Source organism: Tachysurus fulvidraco, chromosome 23 (assembly GCF_022655615.1).
Source record: "Tachysurus fulvidraco isolate hzauxx_2018 chromosome 23, HZAU_PFXX_2.0, whole genome shotgun sequence".
NCBI lineage: Eukaryota > Metazoa > Chordata > Actinopteri > Siluriformes > Bagridae > Tachysurus > Tachysurus fulvidraco.
This window is the reverse complement of record NC_062540.1, coordinates 183801-201300: the sequence shown is the minus strand read 5'-3', so window position 1 is coordinate 201300 and position 17500 is coordinate 183801. Positions and strand designations below refer to the sequence as shown.

At 39.2% G+C, this 17500-nt stretch overlaps 4 protein-coding genes across 10 annotated transcripts in view; 3 read left to right on the top strand and 1 right to left on the bottom strand.

Annotated features, from left to right (window-relative positions):
- Positions 1–812, top strand: part of zgc:153012 (uncharacterized protein LOC777626 homolog) — a 9425-nt gene extending 8613 nt beyond the window's left edge. For both annotated transcript variants that reach the window (XM_027152093.2, XM_047807366.1), the window contains one exon: positions 120–812. In XM_027152093.2, the coding sequence (XP_027007894.2) occupies positions 120–260 (141 nt within the window). In that variant the 3' untranslated portion in view covers positions 261–812. The remainder of the gene's footprint in view (positions 1–119) is intronic.
- Positions 813–4942: 4130 nt separating this feature from the next.
- ppp1r35 (protein phosphatase 1, regulatory subunit 35) lies at positions 4943–7977 on the top strand. 4 transcript variants are annotated; one of them, XM_027152112.2, is made up of 6 exons: positions 4943–5081; positions 6571–6747; positions 6878–6956; positions 7079–7270; positions 7355–7488; positions 7679–7977. In XM_027152112.2, the coding sequence occupies exons 2-6, from the start codon at positions 6580–6582 to the stop codon at positions 7856–7858; spliced, it is 753 nt and encodes a 250-aa protein (XP_027007913.1). In that variant the 5' UTR covers positions 4943–5081; positions 6571–6579; the 3' UTR covers positions 7859–7977. The 4 variants fall into 4 exon arrangements, with proteins under 4 accessions (XP_027007913.1, XP_027007912.1, XP_027007911.1 ...); XM_027152111.2 differs by having other exon boundaries at positions 7067–7270; XM_027152110.2 differs by having other exon boundaries at positions 6839–6956.
- Positions 7978–8105: 128 nt separating this feature from the next.
- LOC113646102 (growth hormone secretagogue receptor type 1-like) lies at positions 8106–16080 on the top strand. Of its 3 annotated transcripts, XM_047807241.1 has the most exons (4): positions 8116–8476; positions 8702–8844; positions 14383–14839; positions 15061–16080. In XM_047807241.1, exons 2-4 carry the CDS (start codon positions 8713–8715, stop codon positions 15327–15329), a joined length of 858 nt encoding a protein of 285 aa, XP_047663197.1. In that variant the 5' UTR covers positions 8116–8476; positions 8702–8712; the 3' UTR covers positions 15330–16080. The 3 variants fall into 3 exon arrangements, with proteins under 3 accessions (XP_047663196.1, XP_047663197.1, XP_027007909.1); XM_047807240.1 differs by having other exon boundaries at positions 8106–8844; positions 15206–16080; XM_027152108.2 differs by having other exon boundaries at positions 8116–8844.
- Positions 15616–17500, bottom strand: part of LOC113646101 (calmodulin-binding transcription activator 2-like) — a 3653-nt gene continuing 1768 nt past the window's right edge. The window contains exon 3 of the mRNA XM_047807242.1: positions 15616–17326. Within this exon, the coding sequence (XP_047663198.1) occupies positions 17272–17326 (55 nt within the window). The 3' untranslated portion in view covers positions 15616–17271. The remainder of the gene's footprint in view (positions 17327–17500) is intronic.

Sequence of the window (17500 nt, the reverse complement as noted above, 5' to 3'; positions counted from 1 at the left end):
TACAGTTACAGTCGGAGGAAATGAAACATCAGGATCAACATTTCCTTCAGATTTGTTGGTAAATTACAGAGAAATTATACTATGCAAATTACTGTGTGTGTGTGTGTGTGTGTGTGTAGGACCTGGTGAAGACCCACCTGATGCTGGCTGTGAGGGAGGAGGTGGAGGTTCTGAGGGAGCAGATTAAGGAGCTTGCAGAGAGAAACGCTCAACTGGAGAGAGAGAACTACATCCTCCGAGCTCTGAGGGAGAACCAGTGACCTTCCTCATCCCAGGTCTTCAGTTTAAATGTCTTCAGCATCCTGGAAAATGTGGGCCAGACAACTTGGAGTCCATTCTGAAATCTGACCAAAAGGTTTATGAGATGGATCGACAGACAGAGGGATGAAAACCTGTTTAGATCAATAGATTTGAGGACAAAAATGTTAACAAAAGACAATAATTATAAAAAAGGGCTTGAAAAGAGAATTTTAGAACAGATTGATGCTAATCTATTAATAGTGTTGAAATCAATGACAGAATTCTGTATGTTTATTTATGTTGTTATTACAAAGAGATAGTGTGTGTGTGTGTGTGTGTGTGTGTGTGTGTGTGTGTGTTTGTGTGTGTGTGTGTGTGTGTGTGTCAACAGTGAGCTTTTTTTATAATAGTTAATATAATAATATTGGTCCATGGTGACAGCTGTATGAGGAGGAGGAGGAGGAGGAGGAGGATGTGTTTTTGTGGTGTTTGTGTTTGTTGTGATTAACAAACAGGATTCTGTACGAACACGACTTTATTATATCTAATAAATAATCTCACTTTTTATCGTACAATTTCTTTATCTTATTTTATCTTTAGCTCCGTTCTCATGGACACGTTCATCTCATTGTGTACAGATGCAGTGAATAATTTGTTCCTGACCTGTTTGTTATAACTGTATACACAACACAATATATAACTGTATACACAACACAATATATAACTGTATACACAATATATAACTGTATACACAATATATAACTGTATACACAATATATAACTGTATACACAATATATAACTGTATACACAACACAATAACTGTATACACAACACAATATATAACTGTATACACAATATATAACTGTACACACAACACAACACAATATATAACTGTATACACAACACAATATATAACTGTATACACAACACAATATATAACTGTATACACAACACAATATATAACTGTATACACAACACAACACAATAACTGTATACACAACACAATAACTGTATACACAACACAACACAATAACTGTATACACAACACAATATATAACTGTATACACAACACAATAACTGTATACACAACACAATATATAACTGTATACACAACACAATATATAACTGTACACACAACACAACACAATAACTGTATACACAACACAATATATAACTGTATACACAACACAATATATAACTGTATACACAACACAATATATAACTGTATACACAACACAATAACTGTATACACAACACAATATATAACTGTATACACAACACAATATATAACTGTACACACAACACAATATATAACTGTATACACAATATATAACTGTATACACAACACAATATAAAACTGTATACACAATATATAACTGTATACACAACACAATATATAACAGTATACACAACACAATATATAACTGTATACACAACACAATATATAACAGTATACACAACACAATATATAACTGTATACACAACACAATACATAACTGTATACACAACACAATATAAAACTGTATACACAACACAATATATAACTGTATACACAACACAATATATAACAGTATACACAACACAATACATAACTGTATACACAACACAATATATAACTGTATACACAACACAATACATAACTGTATACACAACACAATACATAACTGTATACACAACACAATATATAACTGTATACACAACACAATACATAACTGTATACACAACACAATATATAACTGTATACACAACACAATATATAACTGTATACACAACACAATACATAACTGTATACACAACACAATATATAACTGTATACACAACACAATACATAACTGTATACACAACACAATATATAACTGTATACACAACACAATATATAACTGTATACACAACACAATATATAACTGTATACACAACACAATACATAACTGTATACACAACACAATATATAACTGTATACACAACACAACACAATATATAACTGTATACACAACACAATATATAACTGTATACACAACACAACACAATAACTGTATACACAACACAATAACTGTATACACAACACAACACAATAACTGTATACACAACACAATATATAACTGTATACACAACACAATAACTGTATACACAACACAATATATAACTGTATACACAACACAATATATAACTGTACACACAACACAACACAATATATAACTGTATACACAACACAATATATAACTGTATACACAACACAACACAATAACTGTATACACAACACAATAACTGTATACACAACACAACACAATAACTGTATACACAACACAATATATAACTGTATACACAACACAATAACTGTATACACAACACAATATATAACTGTATACACAACACAATATATAACTGTATACACAACACAATATATAACTGTATACACAACACAATAACTGTATACACAACACAATATATAACTGTATACACAACACAATATATAACTGTATACACAACACAACACAATATATAACTGTATACACAACACAATATATAACTGTATACACAACACAACACAATAACTGTATACACAACACAATAACTGTATACACAACACAACACAATAACTGTATACACAACACAATATATAACTGTATACACAACACAATAACTGTATACACAACACAATATATAACTGTATACACAACACAATATATAACTGTATACACAACACAATAACTGTATACACAACACAATATATAACTGTATACACAACACAATATATAACTGTACACACAACACAACACAATAACTGTATACACAACACAATATATAACTGTATACACAACACAATAACTGTATACACAACACAACACAACACAACACAATAACTGTATACACAACACAACACAACACAATAACTGTATACACAACACAACACAACACAACACAATAACTGTATACACAACACAACACAACACAATAACTGTATACACAACACAACACAACACAATAACTGTATACACAACACAACACAATAACTGTATACACAACACAACACAATAACTGTATACACAACACAACACAACACAATAACTGTATACACAACACAACACAACACAATAACTGTATACACAACACAACACAACACAATAACTGTATACACAACACAACACAACACAATAACTGTATACACAACACAACACAACACAATAACTGTATACACAACACAACACAATAACTGTATACACAACACAACACAACACAATAACTGTATACACAACACAACACAACACAACACAATAACTGTATACACAACACAACACAACACAATAACTGTATACACAACACAACACAACACAATAACTGTATACACAACACAACACAACACAATAACTGTATACACAACACAACACAATAACTGTATACACAACACAACACAACACAATAACTGTATACACAACACAACACAACACAATAACTGTATACACAACACAACACAACACAATAACTGTATACACAACACAACACAACACAACACAATAACTGTATACACAACACAACACAACACAATAACTGTATACACAACACAACACAACACAATAACTGTATACACAACACAACACAACACAACACAATAACTGTATACACAACACAATAACTGTATACACAACACAACACAACACAATAACTGTATACACAACACAACACAATAACTGTATACACAACACAACACAACACAATAACTGTATACACAACACAACACAACACAATAACTGTATACACAACACAACACAACACAATAACTGTATACACAACACAACACAATAACTGTATACACAACACAACACAACACAATAACTGTATACACAACACAACACAACACAATAACTGTATACACAACACAACACAACACAATAACTGTATACACAACACAACACAATAACTGTATACACAACACAACACAACACAATAACTGTATACACAACACAACACAACACAATAACTGTATACACAACACAACACAACACAATAACTGTATACACAACACAACACAACACAATAACTGTATACACAACACAACACAATAACTGTATACACAACACAACACAATAACTGTATACACAACACAACACAATAACTGTATACACAACACAACACAACACAATAACTGTATACACAACACAACACAACACAATAACTGTATACACAACACAACACAACACAATAACTGTATACACAACACAACACAACACAATAACTGTATACACAACACAACACAATAACTGTATACACAACTATACATGGCTGAAGTTTGACAATGAGTTTTTGAAACATTTATTAGATTCATTCACAATATTCACATTCATTCGTAATCGTATGCGTTAAAATGCCGAAAGCGGCTCTGTTGTTTTTCGCTCCCTGAACAATACTGACCCCAGTTACATGACTTTATTTGTGTGGTTGTGTCTTTGTGTCCCACTCACTGTTTATCTTCGGTGTAACTCCACACTGCACCACTAGGGGGCTCTTAGGAGCAGGTGTAGATTTACGTGTTACGTTACTTTTCTGTCTGTATTGTACTGCAGTAAGGTTTAAACTGCAGCACTTTTGTTGTATATGTTTAAAAATGTCAACTTTCTAATTCGTTAACATAAAATATTCAAAGGAGACAATCAAAAGCACCAAATTAGGTTCAGCTGTGTGAAGGGCGCATGCGCAGAAGTACGTCGCTGAACCCGGAAGTGAAGTTTGAGTGTGTTGTGTTGTGTGGTTAAAAAAGCCGTTTGTAGTTTTTATTACACAAAACTTTTATCTTTAAACACCGTTTTATCTGTTTTTATCTTTGTCGGTGTTTTCAGGGACGAAGGTAATTAATGATTAAATTAAACATTAAATATTTATAAAGCGGTTTTAAGCTGAACGACATTTAACTTTAACTACAGAACAAAAGGGTGTTTATTGTTTATTTACTGTTTATTTACTGTTTATTTACTGTGTTTACTGTTTATTTACTGTGTTTACTGTTTATTTACTGTGTTTACTGTTTATTTACTGTGTTTACTGTTTATTTACTGTTTATTTACTGTGTTTACTGTTTATTTACTGTTTATTTACTGTGTTTACTGTTTATTTACTGTTTATTTACTGTGTTTACTGTTTATTTACTGTGTTTACTGTTTATTTACTGTGTTTACTGTGTTTACTGTTTATTTACTGTTTATTTACTGTTTATTTACTGTTTATTTACTGTGTTTACTGTGTTTACTGTTTGTTTACTGTTTGTTTACTGTTTATTTACTGTGTTTACTGTTTATTTACTGTGTTTACTGTGTTTACTGTTTATTTACTGTTTATTTACTGTGTTTACTGTGTTTACTGTTTATTTACAGTTTATTTACTGTGTTTACTGTTTTACTGTTTATTTACTGTGTTTACTGTTTTACTGTTTATTTACTGTGTTTACTGTTTATTTACTGTTTATTTACTGTTTATTTACTGTGTTTACTGTTTATTTACTGTGTTTACTGTTTATTTACTGTGTTTACTGTGTTTACTGTTTATTTACTGTTTATTTACTGTGTTTACTGTGTTTACTGTTTATTTACAGTTTATTTACTGTGTTTACTGTTTATTTACTGTTTATTTACTGTGTTTACTGTGTTTACTGTTTATTTACTGTTTATTTACTGTTTATTTACTGTGTTTACTGTTTATTTACTGTTTATTTACTGTGTTTACTGTGTTTACTGTTTATTTACTGTGTTTACTGTGTTTACTGTTTATTTACTGTGTTTACTGTTTATTTACAGTTTATTTACTGTGTTTACTGTTTATTTACAGTTTATTTACTGTGTTTACTGTGTTTACTGTGTTTACTGTTTATTTACTGTTTATTTACAGTTTGTTTACTGTTTATTTACTGTGTTTACTGTTTATTTACTGTTTATTTACTGTGTTTACCGTGTTTACTGTTTATTTACAGTTTATTTACTGTTTATTTACTGTGTTTACAGTTTATTTACTGTTTATTTACTGTGTTTACAGTTTATTTACTGTTTATTTACTGTGTTTACTGTTTATTTACAGTTTGTTTAAAGTGTTTATTTAAAGTGTTTAATGTCCCTAAAGGACTCCAGGTTTTTCCCCTTCAGAGTTTCTGATCCATAATAAACTGTAGTTTAGGGTTTAAATTATATAATATATTTACAGTATAATATTTAAGTGCAGTACAGAACTGAAAGATTTAATTTGTCCTTTAACATCTTTAAATACACAAATCCTTTATTATAACACTTAAACTTTTCTGAATGAATCATGTTTATAAAGAGACCTAACCTTAACCCTGTGTGTGTCAGGTAAAGAACATGGACTGTGCCCTGATGCAAATGACCCCGCCCCCTCTCCCCCTAAGCCCCGCCCCTCTCCCACCCCAGTGTCCAGAACTGGACCTGTCCCTTACACTGACTCCAGAGAGACCAGGACACTCAGCTGGAGCTCTGAGAAAAGATAAAACACAGACACACCCGCGGCAGGTCAGAGGGGGTTGCCATGGAAACACCAAAACAAGTCATTGAAATCAAACGTGTATCTATTTTAAATAATGTTGTTGATGATTATGTTAAGGTGCGTTTCGCTCTGACTCCTGACTCCTCCTTTGACCAGTCTCCTGTTACCATGGAAATTGTGCAACATGACAGTAACCAATCAGCAGCTGAGAAACAACACAGGAAAGGAAAACAAGGTATCTCTCTCTCTCTCTCTCTCTCTCTCTCTCTCTCTCACACACACACACACACACACACACACACACACACACACACACATAAGTGTGAATGCTGTACTATATGAAAGGTCCACACACAGGTGAACCGGGGGGCTTGTCTGCTCAGAATGATGGACAGATAACAGAAGAGGCGGAGCTAAACACTACACTTGCCCTGAAGGCGGAGCTACAAAAGCTGGAGGAGGCAGAGTTTAACTCCCAAAAGGCCGTGCAGGAGAGACTGCAGAACTCCAGTACTGTGCAGGAGTGTGTCAGAACCCGAGCAACTGAGGGTAACACACACACACACACACACACACACACACACACATACAGGGTTATTTACAGACTGTATAATCTCTCTTGCTCTCTCTCAGGTCTGAATTTTCCACGCACTCATCATCTCTACCATGCTCTTGTCAGTGTCAGTCTGTCACATGAGGAGCTCATCACTGAGGCTTTGCGTGACAGGCCAACATTAGCCCCGCCCACAACCAGCCACCACATAAAGGTGTGCACAAATTACATATTTACATACATTATTCAAATCATTTTATATAAGTTATATTAAAAGGTTATTGGTGCAGTTTTACAAAACACAGCAACTAACAAATTATTGATTATATTCTTATTAATCAGTAATTAATAAAGTAGAATGATGTGTGTGTGTGTGTGTGTGTGTGTGTGTGTGTGTGTGTTAGTCTCGGTCACCTCCAGAAAAAGGCCCTGACCTGCTTTTCTTCTATGAACCTAACTGCGTTGTCAGGGAAACGCCCCTGTTGCCAGGCAACCACATCCCTTTACCCCATCCACATCCATCCCCCAGACCTGCTCACATGACCTTTCACCTACTTCAGAGGCACAGACAGTGGGAGGCATGAGCCAAGCTAACAGTGGGCATTTGTCACTTCCTGTGGGTGGAGTCTATTTTATCTGCTGTGTATGAAATGACCAGTGTGTGTAACCTCAATAATTAATAAATGTTTTTATTAATAATTAATAGATGTTTTTTTTTGGTGTCACTTCTTAGGTATTTGTGTCAATGGCAGAAACCTCTAACATTCTACACACACGTTTCTGCTGCTGATTCAGTGTGTGTGTGTGTGTGTGTGTGTGTGTGTGTGTGTGTGTGTGTGTGTGTGTGTGATCTGTAGTCCAACAGGAGACATTTCTGGTAGCTCTGACCTTGTGATGACTCTTTACACTTTTCTGAGCTCTCATCAGAGGTTCCCTTGCTGTAACTCACACACACTCATACACACTCAGGCCTTTGTGTGTGTGTGTGCATGTGTGTGTTTTTCTTTGTACAGGGCAATTGAGCCGTTTGATCTCTTCCTCCTGTCCATTGCACAGCAGGAAATAGAGAGAGTGAGTGAGAGAGAGAGGATTGGCTGAGGGAGGATGGGAAGGACAGTCTGAGTGAACATTCTGATGATGGGGAACAAACACACCTTCAGCGATGCACTAACTCTGAACTCTGATCCTGATTTCACTGCTCTGTAAGAAGGACCTGTGTGTGTGTGTGTGTGTGTGTGTGTGTGTGAGGGAGGGAGAGAGAGAGATGGATCTAACACAGGAAGGTTCTGGTTCTGGTTGGTGTGCTGATTGTCAGAATGAGAATGGTTCAAATTATTGGGATTATTCAGATTACTGGGCTGAAATGTCCTCAGCCTTCAGCCACTCTGAACTGGTTGCCGTAACGACACTGTGTGTGCCACTGCTAGTGCTCGGCCTGATGGGTAATATTCTTACTATCCTGGTGGTGTGGCTCCGCCCCCAGATGAGAAGCACCACCTACCTTTACCTGAGCAGCATGGCGGTGTCGGATATCTTAATGCTGGTACTGATGCCCCTCGACCTGTACAAGGTATTTACTCACCTGTTTACCTGTCACCTGTTTATCTGTCATCTGTTTACCTGTTTACCTGTCACCTGTTTACCTGTTTACCTGTCATCTGTCACCTGTTTACCTGTCACCTGTTTACCTGTCATCTGTTTACCTGTTTACCTGTCACCTGTTTACCTGTTTACCTGTCACCTGTTTACCTGTCATCTGTCACCTGTTTACCTGTCACCTGTTTACCTGTCATCTGTTTACCTGTTTACCTGTTTACCTGTCACCTGTTTACCTGTCACCTGTTTACCTGTCACCTGTTTACCTGTCACCTGTTTACCTGTCACCTGTTTACCTGTTTACTTGTCACCTGTCACCTGTTTACCTGTTTACCTGTCACCTGTCATCTGTCACCTGTTTACCTGTCATCTGTTTACCTGTTTACCTGTCACCTGTTTACCTGTCACCTGTTTACCTGTTTACCTGTCACCTGTTTACCTGTCACCTGTTTACCTGTTTACCTGTCATCTGTTTACCTGTTTACCTGTCACCTGTTTACCTGTCATCTGTTTACCTGTTTACCTGTCACCTGTTTACCTGTTTACCTGTCATCTGTTTACCTGTTTACCTGTCACCTGTTTACCTGTCACCTGTTTACCTGTCACCTGTTTACCTGTTTACCTGTTTACCTGTCATCTGTTTACCTGTTTACCTGTCACCTGTTTACCTGTCACCTGTTTACCTGTCACCTGTTTACCTGTCACCTGTTTACCTGTTTACCTGTCACCTGTTTACCTGTCACCTGTTTACCTGTTTACCTGTCACCTGTTTACCTGTCACCTGTTTACCTGTTTACCTGTCACCTGTTTACCTGTCACCTGTTTACCTGTCACCTGTTTACCTGTCACCTGTTTACCTGTCATCTGTCACCTGTTTACCTGTCACCTGTTTACCTGTTTACTTGTCACCTGTCACCTGTTTACCTGTTTACCTGTTTACTTGTCACCTATCACCTGTTTACCTGTCACCTGTTTACCTATCACCTGTTTACCTGTCATCTGTTTACCTGTTTACCTGTCACCTGTTTACCTGTCACCTGTTTACCTGTTTACCGTTTACCTGTTTACCTGTCACCTGTTTACCTGTCACCTGTTTACCTGTTTACCGTTTACCTGTTTACCTGTCACCTGTTTACCTGTTTACCTGTTTACCATTTACCTGTTTACCTGTCACCTGTTTACCTGTCACCTGTTTACCTGTTTACCTGTTTACCTGTCACCTGTTTACCTGTCACCTGTTTACCTGTTTACCTGTTTACCGTTTACCTGTTTACCTGTCACCTGTCACCTGTTTACCTGTCATCTTTTTACCTGTTTACCTGTCACCTGTTTACCTGTCACCTGTTTACCTGTCACCTGTTTACCTGTTTACCTGTCATCTTTTTACCTGTTTACCTGTTTACCTGTCATCTTTTTACCTGTTTACCTGTTTACCTGTTTACCTGTCACCTGTTTACCTGTCACCTGTTTACCTGTTTACCTGTCACCTGTTTACCTGTCACCTGTCACCTGTTTACCTGTTTACCTGTCACCTGTTTACCTGTCACCTGTTTACCTGTTTACCTGTCACCTGTTTACCTGTCACCTGTTTACCTGTCATCTGTTTACCTGTTTACCTGTTTACCTGTCATCTGTTTACCTGTCACCTGTTTACCTGTCACCTGTTTACCTGTTTACTTGTCACCTGTCACCTGTTTACCTGTTTACCTGTCACCTGTCATCTGTCACCTGTTTACCTGTCATCTGTTTACCTGTCACCTGTTTACCTGTTTACCTGTCACCTGTCATCTGTTTACCTGTTTACCTGTCATCTGTTTACCTGTCACCTGTTTACCTGTTTACCTGTCACCTGTCACCTGTTTACCTGTCATCTGTTTACCTGTTTACCTGTCACCTGTTTACCTGTCACCTGTTTACCTGTTTACCTGTCACCTGTTTACCTGTTTACCTGTCACCTGTTTACCTGTTTACCTGTCATCTGTTTACCTGTTTACCTGTCACCTGTTTACCTGTCACCTGTTTACCTGTTTACCTGTCATCTGTTTACCTGTTTACCTGTTTACCTGTCACCTGTTTACCTGTCACCTGTTTACCTGTTTACCTGTTTACCTGTCATCTGTTTACCTGTTTACCTGTCACCTGTTTACCTGTCACCTGTTTACCTGTTTACCTGTCACCTGTTTACCTGTCATCTGTCACCTGTTTACCTGTCACCTGTTTACCTGTTTACTTGTCACCTGTCACCTGTTTACCTGTTTACCTGTTTACTTGTCACCTATCACCTGTTTACCTGTCACCTGTTTACCTGTCACCTGTTTACCTGTCACCTGTTTACCTGTTTACTTGTCACCTATCACCTGTTTACCTGTCATCTGTTTACCTGTTTACCTGTCACCTGTTTACCTGTCACCTGTTTACCTGTTTACCTGTTTACCGTTTACCTGTTTACCTGTCACCTGTTTACCTGTCACCTGTTTACCTGTTTACCGTTTACCTGTTTACCTGTCACCTGTTTACCTGTTTACCTGTCACCTGTTTACCTGTCACCTGTTTACCTGTTTACCTGTTTACCTGTCACCTGTTTACCTGTCACCTGTTTACCTGTTTACCTGTTTACCGTTTACCTGTTTACCTGTCACCTGTCACCTGTTTACCTGTCATCTTTTTACCTGTTTACCTGTCACCTGTTTACCTGTCACCTGTTTACCTGTCACCTGTTTACCTGTTTACCTGTCATCTTTTTACCTGTTTACCTGTTTACCTGTCATCTTTTTACCTGTTTACCTGTTTACCTGTTTACCTGTCACCTGTTTACCTGTCACCTGTTTACCTGTTTACCTGTCACCTGTTTACCTGTCACCTGTCACCTGTCACCTGTTTACCTGTCACCTGTTTACCTGTTTACCTGTTTACCTGTCATCTGTTTACCTGTTTACCTGTCACCTGTTTACCTGTCACCTGTTTACCTGTCACCTGTTTACCTGTTTACCTGTCACCTGTTTACCTGTCATCTGTCACCTGTTTACCTGTTTACTTGTCACCTGTTTACCTGTTTACTTGTCACCTATCACCTGTTTACCTGTCACCTGTTTACCTGTCACCTGTTTACCTGTCACCTGTTTACCTGTTTACTTGTCACCTATCACCTGTTTACCTGTCATCTGTTTACCTGTCACCTGTTTACCTGTTTACCTGTTTACCGTTTACCTGTTTACCTGTCACCTGTTTACCTGTCACCTGTTTACCTGTTTACCGTTTACCTGTTTACCTGTCACCTGTTTACCTGTTTACCTGTTTACCATTTACCTGTTTACCTGTCACCTGTTTACCTGTCACCTGTTTACCTGTTTACCTGTTTACCTGTCACCTGTTTACCTGTTTACCTGTTTACCGTTTACCTGTTTACCTGTCACCTGTTTACCTGTCACCTGTTTACCTGTTTACCGTTTACCTGTTTACCTGTCACCTGTTTACCTGTTTACCTGTTTACCGTTTACCTGTTTACCTGTCACCTGTTTACCTGTCACCTGTTTACCTGTTTACCTGTTTACCGTTTACCTGTCACCTGTCACCTGTTTACCTGTCATCTTTTTACCTGTTTACCTGTCACCTGTTTACCTGTCACCTGTTTACCTGTCACCTGTTTACCTGTTTACCTGTCATCTTTTTACCTGTTTACCTGTTTACCTGTCATCTTTTTACCTGTTTACCTGTTTACCTGTTTACCTGTCACCTGTTTACCTGTCACCTGTTTACCTGTTTACCTGTCACCTGTTTACCTGTCACCTGTCACCTGTTTACCTGTTTACCTGTCACCTGTTTACCTGTCACCTGTCACCTGTTTACCTGTTTACCTGTCACCTGTTTACCTGTTTACCTGTCACCTGTCATCTTTTTACCTGTTTACCTGTCACCTGTTTACCTGTTTACCTGTCACCTGTTTACCTGTCACCTGTTTACCTGTCACCTGTTTACCTGTTTACCTGTCACCTGTTTACCTGTCATCTGTTTACCTGTTTACCTGTCACCTGTTTACCTGTTTACCTGTCATCTGTTTACCTGTTTACCTGTCACCTGTTTACCTGTCACCTGTTTACCTGTCATCTGTTTACCTGTTTACCTGTCACCTGTTTACCTGTTTACCTGTCATCTGTTTACCTGTTTACCTGTCACCTGTTTACCTGTCATCTGTCACCTGTTTACCTGTCACCTGTTTACCTGTTTACTTGTCACCTGTCACCTGTTTACCTGTTTACCTGTTTACCTGTCACCTGTTTACCTGTCACCTGTTTACCTGTCACCTGTTTACCTGTCACCTGTTTACCTGTTTACCTGTTTACCTGTCACCTGTTTACCTGTCACCTGTTTACCTGTTTACCTGTTTACCTGTCACCTGTTTACCTGTCACCTGTCTGAGTTTCTGTAACTATGAGAACAAACGTGTCGTGTTCAGTTTAATGTTAATTCTAAAGTAGATCAAATTGAAAGTGCAGCTGAAGCAGGAGAGGAAATGTTCACATGCTTCAAAATCACAAACACTTGAAGATCACACACCGAGATCACACACAGAGATCACACACCGAGATCACACACCGAGATCACACACAGAGATCACACACAGAGATCAGACACCGAGATCAGACACCGAGATCAGACACCGAGATCAGACACCGAGATCAGACACCGAGATCAGACACCGAGATCAGACACCGAGATCACACACAGAGATCACACACAGAGATCACACACAGAGATCACACACAGAGATCACACACAGAGATCACACACAGAGATCAGACACAGAGATCAGACACCGAGATCACACACCGAGATCACACACCGAGATCACACACCGAGATCAGAGAGTCAGACTTTCCACATCTTTCTGTCCTTTACCTGATCGTAACTGTTTACTCTGATCAGAAATGATTTTCTCTCTCTGTCCTCTCTCTCTCTCTCTCTCTCTGTCCTCTCTCTGTCCTCTCTCTCTCTCTCTGTCCTCTCTCTCTCTCTCTGTCCTCTCTCTCTCTGTCCTCTCTCTCTCTCTGTGTCTCTCTCTCTCTGTCCTCTCTCTCTCTCTCTCCTCTCTCTCTGTCCTCTCTCTCTGTCCTCTCTCTCTCTCTGTGTCTCTCTCTCTCTGTCCTCTCTCTGTCCTCTCTCTCTCTCTCTCTGTCCTCTCTCTTTGTCTCTCTCTCTCTCTCTCTCTCTCTGTCCTCTCTCTCTCTCTCTCTGTGTCTCTCTCTCATCTGATCTTTTCAGTGTCCAGTTTTATTCTCTCCAGTTTATTGAAGCCCTCTCTGTATGTTTAATGTTCTCTGTACCGTTATGTTGATGTCCTAAACTTTCACATGAAGATAAATCAAACCTGATAGATGAAGAACGAGTGGAGTTAAGAGAAGGTCTGAGAGCAGGTGGAGAACCTGCTGCTTCACCTGTTCATCTGTTTTTGTTTATCTGCTGTTTATTCACCTGTGTGTGTGTGTGTGTGTGTGTGTGTGTGTGTGTGTGGTAGCTCTGGTGGTACCGACCCTGGTTCCTTGGTGACGCAGTGTGTAAACTCTCACAGTTTGTGAGCGAGTGCTGCACTTTCTCCTCCATCCTGCACATGACTGCTTTAGGGGCGGAGCGTTACGTGGGTGTGTGCTTTCCACTCAGAGCCCGCCTCCTGGTGACACGGGGGCGTGTCCGTGTGCTGATTGGTGCACTGTGGGGTGTAAGTGTCTTGAGTGCAGGCCCTGTGCTGGTGCTCGTAGGGGCGGAGCCTGTAGAAGGTAATCTGACCGAGTGCCGTGTGACCCAGTGGGCGGAGTCTTCGGGGCTGATGGTGGCCATGTTGTGGCTCTCTAACCTGTATTTCATCATTCCACTGATGACACTAACGATGCTCTACACACTCATTGCTCGCCGACTACGCCAACGTAGACACGTCCATCGAGACCAGACCCACCGCCAGACACTAAGGATGATGGGTAAGCACACAAGGGTCAAAGGTCAGCTGTAAACTGTAATTAACGTTTAGCACAAATTCTGTTTGCCTGCTTCAGGGTGTGTTTTATATTTATATATTTATTTACCTGCTTTCTCTTCCTGTATTCCTTTATTTACCTGTTTATCAAACTAAATAAAAAGAACTACATTTACACTAATAATAATAATGATGATTTCTCTCCCCCCCCCCTGTTGTGTGTAGTGGTGATCGTGTGTGTGTTTGTGGTGTGTTGGTTGCCGTTTCATGTCGCTCGTACGTTGTTTTGTTTGTCTCTGACTTCCAGCGTTCAGGTTTATTTCCTCTCTCAGTATCTCAATCTCGTTTCCTTCGTGCTGTTCTACTGCAGCGCTGCCATCAACCCACTGCTCTACAACATCATGTCCTCCCGTTACCGTGACAACGTCCGCGCCCTACTCCGCCCGCGCACTCGACCCCTGCCAGCCCCCTCCCCTTCCAGCACACACTTTTGACCACTGTGCGTGTGTGCTGTACTGCAGTGTGTGTGTGTGTGTGTGTGTGCGCGCGCGCGTGTGCTGCCAGAGCCATTGACGAGAAGCTGTGACATATTTATGGACTTTGTTTACTCTGTGTGTTTAAAGAGTTTTATATAATATGTATATAAGCTGTTTTGTTTCCATGGAAACAGAAATTGAGGTTTATTGCTTACAGTATTACTGTGTGTGTGTGTGTGTGCGTGTGTGTGCGTGTGTGTGTGTGCATGCTGGTGGATTCTTTTGCAAACATCAGAGTAAAACATTTTCAGACAAACATTTTAATCAACATTATTAGCAAAATAGCCTGAACACCAATAAGATGAAATCTCCAGTAAAAAACGATGTGAAGTGACGATGATAAAGAAACTCAACACTAACACACACACACACACACTAACAGTAACACACACTGTCCATGTGCTGAAAGTAAATCTCTACAAGAATCTCAATGAAAAACTGCAATTATAATCATGCAGATGTGTGAACAATGTTTTATATCCAACAAGTAAATATATTCCTGTTAAATATAATAACAATAATATAATATATAACCAACAGCTCTTTAGAATGTACAATATTTACACATTAATGCATAATATTAACACACGCAGTGGTGAAGTATAACACACACATTCATAAAGTACAATACAGTTCATTTAAGCCGTGTGTGTGTGTGCTCATTACAGACTTCAAGGCACTGCACAAGCAAAATAAATTCATAAAATGAGTGTGTGTGTTGTTTTCTGGCCCTGACGCTGAAATTCTAAGAGAGACTTGAACATCAAACACGAGTCTAAAAGATTATAACGTGGTTCTCAGGGAACGACGAGGTCAGAAACGATCCACACACAGCAGAGGAACCTGGAGTCCAGCGTCAGGGTGAATGTTTCTGCTCCGGTCATGTTAATGTTGAGCTCGAAACCTTCAGCAGTTTCTCACACACACACACACACACACACATCACTATAAATGTTTTTCTCTTGAAATAATCTTAAGTACAGATTTGATCTAAAATTAAAGTCACTATATAGAAGTTTATAGTAAGATTTCATTATTAGGTCTAAAATCACAGCCACAAACCATCTGAGCTCTAAACACCCAGCAGCAGGTGAAACGTCTCCACACCAAAAGGTTAAAGTTCATGTGTGTTTCGTCTGAGATACGTTACATCACTCGAGTGCTGTTTAAGACGTTAGATTTCATGCTGTAAGATCTGAGACCTTCAGACATTAACACCATGTAGGAGCTCTGAAACCTGAAGCTTCTGGGTCTAAAGTTTAGTCTTGACATATTGAAGGGAAAAGAGACGGAGTGCAGCAGTGTCTTCTGGGTAATCTGAGTCGGTCCTCATCATTCAAGCTGCCACACTGAGGGGACGAGGAGGACGAGGACTGGGAGGGGGGGGGGGGGAGGTGAGAAGGTCTAAGACTGAAAATCAGCAGTGTGACAGAATTGTCTCTCACTGAAAAAGGTAAACATTTTAAACATGCTGAGACGTCTCAAAGCAGAAGGACATTGTTTCTGTAGAATCTACATGTTTACACACAGCACTGAATTATTATTAATGAATTATACACACACACACACACACACACACACACATACACACACACGACAAGCTGCAACACGAGAAACTGTAAAAAATAAAGTGGAGTCTAACAGGGGTTCAAGCAGCAGAACGCACAATGCTAACGCGCAATGCTAACGCACAATGCTAACGCACAATGCTAGCAGGCAAAGTCCAATCCCAGGGGACGTAAACATGGACAACAAACCAGTTCGTTCAGTGTTTAAGTGTTAAAGGGCAGGAGATGGAGGAAGGAACATTTTCACTCCTTTAGAGGTCATGCAGGAAGTCCTGGGTCAGTGATTGTAAACCTGTGTGTGTGTGTGTGTGTGTGTGGGGGGGGGGGGGCGCTCAGGTGGTCAGTCCTCTCCGCTCCAGCTCTTTGCTCTGCTTTAGCTCCTTTATCCTGGAAGAGAGAAAGTGAGTAAATCTCAGGAGAACGTTCAGGACATCACAGCACATCTCGTCCAGTCACTGAGGTTCTCTTTCCGTTACTCAGCAGGTTCAGGACGATGTGTTCGGGTTCCTGATTAACTTTAGTGACACTGCAGTGTGTGTATTCTGTGCTACAGGAGTGTGT